At 41.6% G+C, this 12,611-nt stretch overlaps 2 protein-coding genes across 2 annotated transcripts in view; both read left to right on the forward strand.

The window, feature by feature from the left end:
- The first annotated feature begins 2,616 nt into the window (after positions 1–2,616).
- otud1 (OTU deubiquitinase 1) lies at positions 2,617–4,752 on the forward strand. The gene has a single exon (XM_085287017.1). It carries the CDS (start codon positions 2,841–2,843, stop codon positions 4,200–4,202), a length of 1,362 nt encoding a protein of 453 aa, XP_085143143.1. The 5' UTR covers positions 2,617–2,840; the 3' UTR covers positions 4,203–4,752.
- A 2,176-nt stretch (positions 4,753–6,928) lies between these two features.
- kiaa1217 (KIAA1217 ortholog) overlaps positions 6,929–12,611 on the forward strand; it is a 138,758-nt gene continuing 133,075 nt past the window's right edge. The window contains exon 1 of the mRNA XM_085287029.1: positions 6,929–7,298. Within this exon, the coding sequence (XP_085143155.1) occupies positions 7,229–7,298 (70 nt within the window). The 5' untranslated portion in view covers positions 6,929–7,228. The remainder of the gene's footprint in view (positions 7,299–12,611) is intronic.

Raw genomic sequence — 12,611 nt, forward strand, 5'->3', positions numbered from 1 at the left:
GAGCGTCGGTGTGTTTTTGTGGTGCAAGCTTCATCGCCTTATCACAGTCTGTGGTTTATCACCTTTCGTATCGCTTGTTTACATCGTGAAGAATTACCTTCACGTACTCCCAACAATAATTCTTCTGCATGCGAGTGCTTTTTAACAATGTGGCTTCGTATAGGCTGCTGCAGTGTGTTACAATAGGGGCCTCGTGTTGTGTTTATGGTAATAGCAGCAAATCTCGTGTTTATACTACTGTGCATCCCCCTCCTCCTCCTCCTCCCGTGTTGTGACTGTAGTAGTCCATTCTTCTGTATCCCTATAGATACGCGTGAAACGTTTCTTATGCGCTATCGATGTCACCCCGATTGAATTGTAAACATTATATAAGGAGAAGCTCCTGTAATTTCTCACAGGAATGAGGAAATGCTTAAAAAATACAGTGTGGACATGGGTGTAGCTGCGGGATATATTGATCAAACCTTGCAGCAGCTGGAGGTTAGCGCACCAGCTCGGCTTACTAAAGACAACAGCAGCACTGCGAAGAAAACGATCAATGCCTTCATTTGTATGCGGTGCACAACCATGCGACAGCTGCTGTAGCATCGTTTCTTTGCATGCATTTGTTCCAGACATGCATTCAAGTGCTCTTTGCGGAAGCTAAATGTCGCCTCCGCGTGCACACAAGCGGAACTGTACGTGAATGCAACGCGGCGTGCAGACACGAGGTCCTCGGGGTCCCTCTGGTGGTGATTTAATTGCACTGCAATTCAGGCGAAAATAAGGAAGGAAAGAAGTTGCTTTAAAATACCTGGAAATTATGTACTACGTAAAATTACTTAGAGTATAATTTGTGTCTGATTTCCTGTTGAATACACTAGCCAAAATGAATGCATAATGTGTAATGATAGTATAATGATTGATGTAAATACTTGAATTATTACCTCCTTACTCTGTTGTATTTGTCGGTTAATGCAATTACATTGTAATTTCAGGTCAAATACATGGAAAGTCAAGGGGAATTTCACCTTTAGTCACAGGCTGTATTAGAAAGTGTTATTATGTTTCAGTATACTATTACAGCATATTAAAACAAAACAAAAATAAACAGTCACCTTTACTGATTATTAATGTTAATGTTGTTTGGTTTTTTTTTTTGCTGCTATAAATGTACACCCACTCACTGAAGTAATATTTTTTATAATCAAACACAAGCAGCCTGAGTGTGTTTTCCAGCTCAGTCACTGTTAAAAATAGAGACGACTAAGTTTGGCAGGCCAAAGCCAGCTACTGTCAGATACTAGGTATGCTTCCCATCAGTTGTGACATTAAAATAGATCAAATGATATTTATTGATTGGCTGATTTTTGTAATTAATAATAGCAGTAATATTAATAGTCATTTAGTCTGATAGACTAGCTGTGCTGATGACTCATTTTAAACGTTGAGCATTTCATGCTTTCTGTATAATCAACACATTTGGCGAGCTTTTTTGAGTCATTTCTTTTATTAATATCTACACTTACTATGACGGGAATTCAGTGGTGATGTAAGACGACAAATAAAGCTCAGTGTTTGTTTTATACTTTCCAGACCGAGATAACACTGCACTTGTTTAATGAATGTTTTTATGTTTATTTTGTAGGATTAATAGCAAGAACCACATAAATCTGTTTAGAGGGGAAACGAATGTAAAACGCTTTGTTTAAAGAATAGACACGATAATTAGCTGAGCGGTAGCTCTGCTGCTTTACTGTTGTGTCACTCGACTCATTTGACTGTGACGCATCAAATCCTTCACATTTGTCCACGAGCATCGCGGCTTCAGTCAGGACGCCCGTGGAGAGCTGTGTGAACTTACAGACAGCCACAACTGTACAGGAAACTGGTGGTTTTTTTCTTTCAAAATAAGATTGTTGTGGTTCAAATATCAGAATCAGAATACTTTAGGGTTCACAAAATGATGAGGTTCAACCATAATCTGGTAAATTGTTCCCATATCCGGGATTTATGGCGGACTGTGTTTTTCCTTTGTTCCAGTTCATTCGCAATAAATCAATAAATAAAAATCCTAGGCCTAATTACACTAAAACTGAGCTTTACGAACATCTGCTTTAATTAACACTTTGCTATTCTAAAGCGAGTAATTGGATGCGCTGTTTTTATTTAGATTACCTTGTCATTTGAAGTGCTCATTTCATTTCAAGTCATCATGTTAGTAAAGAGGAAGAAAGTGTATTTGATGATTATGTGGCTATTTGAATGAAAGCAACACCACAATGGACTTTTTGAAAGTAAATTAAAACCCAGTAAACGTGGTATTCTTAGTGAACTAGTTATGAGACTTCTTAAAACATAAAAATAAAAACGTTCACTATTTTGTAAGGATTTTTTGCACTTTAAAGTTAAAGCATCTTTTCCTGTTTATCAGCATGAAAACATTTTTTAAAAGTTTGACTTTTTTAAAGAAACTTTTGCTCATTGATCTAAGGCAGTAAAGCATGATCGCTCATAACGAAGGCGCACGTGTGCGTAAACCATGAATTTTATTTTGAAATAATTCAACTGAAAAGTGTTTTTTGGCTTTATTTCGTCGGACTTGATTCTGTCGAAGAGGACTGGGTCCTGTTACAGTTTGGAGTCTAAAATTAGGGAGGCACCCCAACTGCAAATGACGCAAGAGGACTAAACTGGACAGTCTAGTCGCCTCTGTGTGTCAATGACAGCGGGACTCAGAGCCATGGAAACCTTCCCTACAACTTTGCTGTTGTTGATGACACGGAGAGTATTTTTAGCTATTGTTGTCATCTTTCCGTAACAGCCCAGCCGCGCCGTTCAGTATAAAGGACTCTTTCAAAATGCAGTTGTACAACAGTGTGCTGACACACTACCCGAGGTCGTCTCGCAAAGTTACAATAACTTTGTCGACCGCTTCTGCGCGTTTGAACGGGGCAAGTTCCTCTGAGGCTGACAGGCCGGGATTTACTCAACCAGACGCAACTTCAGCGACCAACGGTGATCCGGTGAGCGAGTCTGTGTCTTCCGCAAACATGCCTGCCTTGTCGTGTTACGAAGCTTCAACCATGAGGCCAATTTACTTCACCTCGACTGCTGAAATTTTAATCCGGAGACCTGATGGAGTGGAGAGGTCTGTGCCTGTGCATGTTATGAGGGAGTCCAAAGTCAAACCACCTTCCCCAGACTCTCATAGCGGTGAAACTTTACTCTGTAATGACTGCGACCCTGATGTGATAGTGGACTTGATAGATCAATTGAGCAATGGGACAGATGAGCTTTTCCCAGACTGCCCAGAACTGACTGGAAATCAGCTTACCAACAGCAACAACACCAGTGGACCCAGAATAGAAGAATACAAGAGAACGGTGGAAACTTCAGGTGGGGATGATGGAATTTCACTAACTATTACCCCCTTCAGAAGCAAGACGTGGGCCTCATTGAAAGACAAGGAGCTGGTTCCCCCCAAGGCAGTACAGCCTAAGGGTCTCATAAAAGAAGATTTTAGCTTAATGAGCACGACCAAAGCTGCTCCAGCATCAGAAGAGAGACGGGCTTTTGAGCTCAGTGTTCTGCAGGAGTCCCCTCCACAGAGAGTCCAGGAGAGAGGGGAGATCAACGACAAAGTCGCCCGATACCTGGCTGAAGTGGAAAAGCAAAATAAGTACCTCCAGGAGAGGCACAAATACAGGTATCAAATCATTCCAGATGGCAACTGTCTGTACAGGGCTGTGTCTAAAGCCACATACGGGGACCAGTCGAGACATGCAGAGCTGAGGGAGCGGACGGTGCACCACATCGCTGACCACCTTGACGAGTTCAACCCTATCATTGAAGAGGATGTGGGGGAATTCCTGATCAATGCAGCGCAGGACGGCACTTGGGCCGGTTACCCCGAGCTTCTCGCCATGAGCCAGATGCTGAATGTCAACATCCACCTCACAACAGGGGGCAGCTTGGAGAGTCCCACTGTCTCCACCATGGTGCACTTTCTTGGAGAGGAGGATCCTTCCAAACCAGCTATCTGGCTGAGTTGGCTGAGCAACGGTCACTATGACGTTCTCTTGGACAGGTGTCTGCCCAACCCAGAGTATGAGGACTGGTGCCGAAACTCGCAGATGCAAAAGAAACGGGACGAGGAACTGGCAAAGTCGATGGCAGCCTCATTATCCAAAATGTACATTGAGCAGAATGGGTCCGTGTAAACGAAATACAGCGCATTACAGAGGAATAGAGATGAATGGTTCTGCTTTGTTTCTACGTGCTTTAAATTATTGTTTTTTAAGGATTTTTTAAGGAGCAAAAAGACGTGCAGTGCACATACTTTGGTTCATGTCTATGCCAGCGTTTTGAAATTAACGCTAGTTGTCTCCGAAAGAGTTTGACAGTGTGTGAGTCTGTTCTTGATAGTTTGGGTGATGTTGACATGAGTGAAATTCTCTAATGCTGTTCAGATGTGGCTGAGTGCTTTTGGAGTGTACTATTTTTATTTGCCCTCTCTCAGCTGACCAGTTATTATTATTTTTTTGTCGTGCTTCTCATGCTTTGGCAACTGCCCAATATTTTCAGACAAAGAGAAATCTGGTTTGCATTTTCCATGTGTTTAGCTACTCATTTGCACAAAATTCCTCTAAGAGTAGTTCACAGTGCTTGGTTTGTGTCTGCGAGAATGATTCAACGGTTCATTTTCCATTATTCCAGTACTTTTTCGACATTTGACAAAGAATTTCAAAATAAAGTTAAGACAAAAACACACTAACTTGCAGTGGCTTCATTTTTAATTTACATGCTCGTTGTCCCGCTATTTGTTTATCGCCTACATTTTCATACATTTGTTATTCAGCTTTAGCGATATCCACTGTTTCATCTTAGGTGTAAGGCAGTCCATAACCACCACATCACCACCACAGTTCATGCTGCAGTCATCCTCCACTCACCAGTGTCCTAAAGTGAAAAGTGATGTTGGGAATTTATTACATGATGTAGTGACCCTGCAGCCTCTCATTCAGGTCAGGCTGCCGAACTCGGTGTATTAAGGGACCACGGCTTCAATACACAGAGTACAAGGGAATGTGCTCTGTGTACTGAGCTATGTTAAAGCTTAAATAAAGGGTGCACAGTCACGGTATAGGCCAAAATGTCATTTCTTCTGTAATTGTTTTCTTTTTTAAAAACTGTAGATTCTGCTTGATTTCCTAAAAACTATATAAAAGGAAAGCAAACCACCCAAATACAGCTTGCAAATACTATAAGCTAATCTCAACATATGGATGTATTCATATTGTAATAATACTTTCCTTTTTGGCATTTCACATTAATGTCTGCTGTTCTAAATACACTTGCCGGTCACTTCATTAGCTACATCTGTTCAGATGCTCACGGATACAAATATCTATTTATCAACACCTGAGTGCATTTAGGCATCTAGACATGATCAAAAACCTGCTGAAGTTCAAACTGAGCGTCAGAATGGGTAGAAGTGTCTATGAACGTGGCATTGCTGCTGGTGCCAGACTGGCTGGTCTCGGTATTTCAGACTTGCTTATCTAATGGGATGGGATCGCTGGGGTTTACAGAGAATGCTCTGAAAGAGAAAAAAGTCGAGTGAGTTTAAGTCCTCCAGCCAAAATACCAGAGGTTGGAGGAGAAAGGCCAAGGAAGGAAATACACCAGTCACATCAAGGGGTGTCGAACTCCAGGCCTCGAGGGCCGGTGTCCTGCAGGTTTTAGATCTCACCCTGAATCAACACACCTGAATCAAACGATTAGTTCATTACCAGGCCTCTGGAGAACTTTAAGACATGTTGAGGAGGTAATTTAGCCATTTGAATCAGCTGCGATGGATGAAGGACACATCTAAAACCTGCAGGACACCGGCCCTCGAGGCCTGGAGTTCAACACCTGTCATTACAACCGAGTAAGAAGAGCATCGCTAAATGTGCAAAACCTTGAACCTCGAAGCGGTTGGGCTACAGCAAACAGAAGACCACACTGGGTGTTGCTCCTTTAAGTTAAGAACAGCCAAAAGTTACACGGGCTCACCAAAATGAGACACAGCAGAAAACTGGAAAAACGCTGCAATGAACGAATGCTATGAATCTCATTTTCTTTTGCTTCTGCCGTTTGGTGTAAACAACATTAAAGCATGGATCCATCCTGCCTTCTATCAACACTTCTGGCTGGTTGTGTAAGGGCGAGGGAGATGTCTTCTTTGCACACTTTAGGCTCATAAGTACAAACTGAGTGTCATTTAATTGCTGCAGGCTGCCTGAGTATTGTTCCTGACCATGTCCATCCCTTTATGATCACAGTGTCCTGTTTCGTGAACATGACAAAGACATATAGAGAAACTTATTCAGCTGCTTTTTAAAGCCATATGTGTAATTTATGAAAAACTCATGTACTGATAAATATTGCGCCTTCCTTCCGTTAGGTGGCACTGTATGCTCCCAGATGCTCAGACAAGGTATCAATAAAGGTATTTGTATTCTTTTAAAAACAGATTACAGCGTTGGATTATCGGATACAATACGCAGAGTTAAAGTGACTGCGCAGTGGTCTTCAAAAATGTGAAATGGCATGTTTTGGTATCACGGGATGCGATGACTGGGAGAAATGGTGGTTTATAAAGTTTTACATTTATAATTTCTAAGACCACCCAAGTTAGATTTTGAACATTGATTAAGAGCTTCCTGACTCTGGCAGCTGGAAAATGTTCAAAATGTCCGAAAATATGATATGTGGTATGAAAATCCAACATTATTGTGTTTTTACAGCCCCCGATTTAAACTTTATTATGGATTCTTTACAGTGATGACGTAACGCTGCAGTCACCGTCATTTGTGTGTGTGGGGAAAAGTTTTATGATTTTTAATACGGGGGGAGGGATAGTGCCTCTCCTGTTCCTGCGAGTCTACTACGTTCACAAGGCTTCTTAGAGCAGAGGGGCAGGTGAGAGTTGGACCGAGCTGGCTGCTTCACCGCAGTACTGGCACACAGTCAGCTCAGAGACGCACAGGGGGCAGAGGGAAAGTCATCCACGGACGCCCGTCTCCGGTGTGTAGTGTCGAAGGATTCCCACGCGCAACACGGACGGCGACGCGGTCACCTCGACGCGGTAAAGCCTCCCCACCCCACCAGCCCCCTGCTCGGAAGTTGGCTGTTACTTTTAAAACAGCACAGAGAAGAGCGGTGAAGTCCTGGAGCTCTGACCTGAGAGCCTGTAACAGACATGTCGGGACACCGGGTGCAATTCGCGGACCTTCTTCCGAGTGATCATAAAGGAAGTCCCAAATCTCACAGTAAGAAAACAAATATACACATATATATATCTGTTGACCTTGATTTTAACAGATGCCAAGTCTAAATTATGAAAACTTTGCAGAAAATCTAAAGATGCCGTGTTTAAAGTTTTTACTCACAGTTAAATACTGCTGTTGCTTAACTTTAGTTACCCAAATAGATCCGTTACATTGCTGCTTTCCTAGTATCCTGTATCTGTGCCCTACTGTAGTCAAAACAGTTAAGCTGCCCTCTCTGCGCTGTCTTGCATTGTATTACACTCCTCTTCATGATGCAGTTATCAGCAGAAAACAGTCAATCCTCGATGATTACATGTATTTTTATTTAAATATGAAATGTTACATGCTGCCTTCTTTCTTGCTTTCTTGCTCATTGATATCTATGTTAATGTCATACTGCACATGTTATATATGAGTGACAGTGTGTGGCCTTTGTGTTGACCCCCTGCTTTGCCCCACTCCTCGGTGTGATCCCATTCAGTCTCCACTCAGGACACTTATCTGAAGTGGCAGTTGCCCTTTACGTGCTGCAGCTAACTTTTTCTCCTCAGGCCTCCTCTCATTGAGTGTCATGCTGTGTCTTAAGTAAGGTGACACTCAGGTTTGGGCACATTTATTGACCACTACAACTCACAGTATTAAAAGCACAACGCTATTGGCTGTAGAACAGAGCCGGATTTGGGGACTTGGATTTAGTGCTCTTTATTGCTCTGCTGGTTTAAAGGAGTGCTTCTGATTGCATGTGAGGTGTGACAGAGTCAGCGGTGCTCGCCTCTGCTGCTGTATGCTGCAGTGTATGCACTCCAGCATGAGACACAGCTCATCTCCATGGTGACAGGTTGAGTGACAGAGCACGTGAAAAAGGATGCAATGGAAAATTGCCAGTTTGCTGCAAACCCCTCCAGAAGGGTGGCATCTATAACACACTGTGGTTCCACAACGGCACATGTGCACGGCTTGGGATTTATATCTTCGATGGCAGCTGTACTAACACCATGATGTGTGTGTTTGTGTCACATTCAGTAGTGTGCGTGTGAACAGCAGAAGTGCTGATGTTGTGTGCAGGTTAGGCTCAGCTTGTATGCAGGGCATGCTGGGTTTGATGGTGGAAGGACACAAAAGCAGCTTCAGCAGCAAACTACACATTCTGACTCAGCCCATCCATGTTTTTTGTGGGTTTTTCCCCACGTTGCTTGCTTGGAACCAGGTGATAGTGGGGTCAAGTTTCAGGCTCTTCTCTTTTTATGATGTGCAGACACACAGCATCCACATTCCACAATAACATAAGCAACTTGACGAGTTTATTGCGAGCAATCATCTCTCATTCAAATATTGTATTAGCAGCATCAAATTAAAAAGAAAAAAAAGTACCTGCATAGCAGCAGAACAGCAAGTCATTCATCACTCTGTTCATTTTCACAGCTATAACAGCTAATGATCTTGGCATCATATAGAGAGAACATTACAGCAGATGCGAATATGTCAACTCACATTACTGGTACTGAGGAAGCATTGTTGCTTTTGCCGCTGTGCAATTTGCATGAGTCAAAGAAGGAATCAGCAATATGTTTTTGTCGACATTGTCAAAAATACACTGTTGTTGCTGCGGCGTTTCTGCCCTGGATTTGTCTTTCCGAAAACAGGCAGCATTGTGGCGTCTTTCTTCCTCGGTTATTTTATATTCATAATGTTTGCTTTGCTATCCAAGCAGACTTTTCAGTTTATAAAACTGTATACGATTGCAAGTTATTACTTCACTTTTTAGAATTATTGAGAATCTGTGCATGATAGCATCCGTTTTATCATACCTATTATCCACAGAGATAAATGGCCTGTATTTATATAGCGCTTTACTAGTCCCTAAGGACCCCAAAGCGCTTTACATATCCAGTCATCCACCCATTCACACACACATTCACACACTGGTGATGGCAAGCTACATTGTAGCCACAGCCACCCTGGGGCGCACTGACAGAGGCGAGGCTGCCGGACACTGGCGCCACCGGGCCCTCTGACCACCACCAGTAGGCAACGGGTGAAGTGTCTTGCCCAAGGACACAACGACCGAGACTGTCCAAGCCGGGGCTCGAACCGGCAACCTTCCGATTACAAGGCGAACTCCCAACTCTTGAGCCACGATCGCCCACAGAGCTATGTGCAGACAATGTAAAGTATTTAATTTATTTGAAAACGCTAAACACATCCACCCCAGTGGTCAATTTTGGGGGAGATTCAGGTTATTGAGCTGTGCTAGTGTGTATCAACAGCAGCAGACATGTTTTCAGATGGATGTGGTCTTGAAGACAAGGTCAAGCTCTTAGTTAGTCCATAGGCTAATGTTACTAATGAACACATGGCCCACTAATTTTGTAGTTCTGTGCCACTGCCAGTGCCATCTTTTTGGTACTATCTTTAGCCATTATTATTACTGATGATGATGTTTGAAATTTAAATACACGGAACATTTTTCTCTATATTATCCACCGAAAAATGACATTGCATTGTTGAAAAGAAGTAAAACCTTAAATCTATTTCTAGACACTTAATAGAATCTCTACGAATTTCAATGATCAAAAAGTCTTTTAGATTTTACATTGAAATATTACCACGATTTATCTTTTGTCTTTCAGAAATTTCACAATGTATATGATCAATACATGCTTTTGATTCAAAGACTTATCTGTGTGTTGAGAAGGATTAACTGTGACTAAGATGGTGATATGTCTTTCAGTGAGCTATTATACCCTGGACAGCTGCACTCGGGACCATGATGTGCATCATCTCATGTTTCCAACAATATTTGCAGATTATGTCAACAGTTTTGGGTGGTGAAAAGAAGATATCTTGTACGGAGTTCCCATCAAAGTTCTTATACAAAGAGAACTGTTTCACTATTCATCTCAGTCTTTAACTACGTCTTAGGTGGTCTATACCAACATGTTATGTTAACCAGTGCTGTTATCCTGTAAGGCTTCCATGGCATAACAAACTATGACCTCCATATTCCTCTTCATGCCCATTACTGATCATCACTGATCTCACTTTGACAAAGCTTATAGTTAGGCCTGTTCTCCTGTTTCCGTTTGCTATCTTCTTTTTCCCATCACCACCAACTGGTTGGGGCAAATAGCTGCCCCTCCTTGAACCTGGTTTTGCTGGAGTTTTCTTCCTGCTGAAAGGGAGTTTTTCTGTCCCACTGTTGCCAAGTGCTTGCTCGTAATAGATCGCCTGCTCATTGGGTTTTTTACTCTAATATATTAGCATCTTTAATCCACAATGCAAAGGGCCTTGGGGTGACTTTATTATGAATTGGTACTTGTTATGTGCAGCAGTGAATGCAGTGTCACGTTTGCTGTAGTGTGAATGTGTAAAAAGCTGCTTTAAATTAAAAGAGCAGGAAGACAGCTCAAGATGTATAACCAGTGCGTCACATTTGCATGTTCAAATGCAATACCGTATCTGATCTTGATTTAATTACTTTACTAAGTTCTGAGCAGATGGCAAAATTTGCTTCATATAATGTGAAAAGTTGTTGTTCTCACATAGGAGAAACACAATTTAATAACAACAACACTGTAAAAGAAGAGGGTCAAAGCAAATGAACCAAGAAATATTCAGTCATAATTAAAAGGGACCATGCCATGTTGTTTAATCCATTAGCCCATTAACTTTTTGTCAGGATGTCCATGGCGGCATGTTATCATACTTTTGGTCTCTGTGTGATTGCCTTGGGAAATTGGCAAATGATGTGTTGGTGCAATAATCCCAAAATATGCTTCTTTACCAGCTCAGGAATGCAGGCAGTGTCTGTGCCAGTGTCAGGCTTTTGAAACCAGTGGGAGATGCACTCTCTGCAGCTTAAAACACGCTGTGGAAACAAATCAAATGAATGTAAAGGTGAGGATGATGCATAGCTTTAATTTCCTCACACAGACTTTCTATCGATAGTTCACTTACTACTATATTAACATAATCTTTGAGTGAATGGCTGTCTAGTAAGGTGTGAAATGCCATATGTAGCGGGCTGATCAAATTTGATAGTCACTTGAACGGACTCTTCTGGAAATGACCAAGCTCCTGAGATGCTTAACAGCTGTTTTCACAGCAGATTGAAAGCATGTCCCTTAGGGGCTCTTAAGTTTCTTAAGAGAGTAAAACAAAGATTTAAGGGTATGCGGTGGCTTTATCTGCCAGACAACAATATATTGGTGCTTTTCCGCCTTTAACTGGGGATGCTGCATTCTGACAAAAGGCAGTAATCTTGAGTTTTTACCCACTGTGTTTATTTTTCCACTGAAAATACTGATACCTCTTTGTATCTAAGCTTATGAGCTCCATCAGTGTTAGACATTGTGACAGTTATTACTACCACAAAATTACTGAAATTTTATATTTTTAAAGCAAGTTTAATTCATTGATATTAATATGTAGTGCAGTCATGTTCAGTTAAGGTTTAATTCTGAACTCTGTTATCTCATCTGTGGACTTAAATACGAGGACACAGGAGTGTGGCGTTATCTGTGACCTTGCAGTGCTTTTGCTGGGAGCATCTCTTATCCAAATAATTACAAACTTGACACTAGGATTAGATCTTGAGCAACACATGTGCCAAGTTTTGAATAGGATTGACTGGTGATCAAGATTGGCAAAGAGCAGACAGACTAACATATACAACAGGTACAGCAGGTTGTCCACTGCTGTTATAGATTTGGTGGTTTGATCTCTGACCTCACCATGAGCTCAAGTGTCCTTTGACAAGATGCTGATCAAGTCCCTCCCAATACCAGGCAAGGTCCTCATGTGACAGCTCTGCAAGCATTGTGTGTTTGTGTGTGTGAAAATGAGTGAATGAGAAACACATTTTAAGCACTTAAAGTTAAAGGACACGAGTACAGACCATTTACATGCAGAGATTCCTTTATTTAACAGTGAGATTACATGTAATGTACGTGGAGTGCTCAGTAAATCTTTTCAAATATACTTGTGTGTATTTGATCTTACATTTCATCCATTTTCTGCTGACATTTTCACATTGCTCACTTTGTTCAACTTCAATGTTTTTAAGGAAAACTCAAAGCACTCTCTACATCAGGGGTGTCAAACTCAAATACACAGTGGGCCAAAATTCAAAACTGGAAGTCGCGGGCTAACGTTAATATTTATTGAAAAAAAAAAAATCTTCCTCCAGATATAAGAATGAATCTTTTCTTATGGACTCAAATAAGTTTTGCTGGAAAACTGAATATGGAACAAGCAAAGCTTAATACTAAACAATATATATATTAGCTGTATAATACCAGTAGGCCAGCTCTA

Source organism: Mchenga conophoros, linkage group LG9, assembly GCF_057382185.1.
Source record: "Mchenga conophoros isolate Kocher_MC1m ecotype Shallow Benthic linkage group LG9, M_conophoros_male_GT1.1, whole genome shotgun sequence".
NCBI lineage: Eukaryota > Metazoa > Chordata > Actinopteri > Cichliformes > Cichlidae > Mchenga > Mchenga conophoros.

Bases quoted from the DNA above. Each gene is read 5' to 3' on its own strand.
- otud1 (XM_085287017.1), top strand. From the start codon at position 2,841: ATGCAGTTGTACAACAGTGTGCTGACACACTACCCGAGGTCGTCTCGC.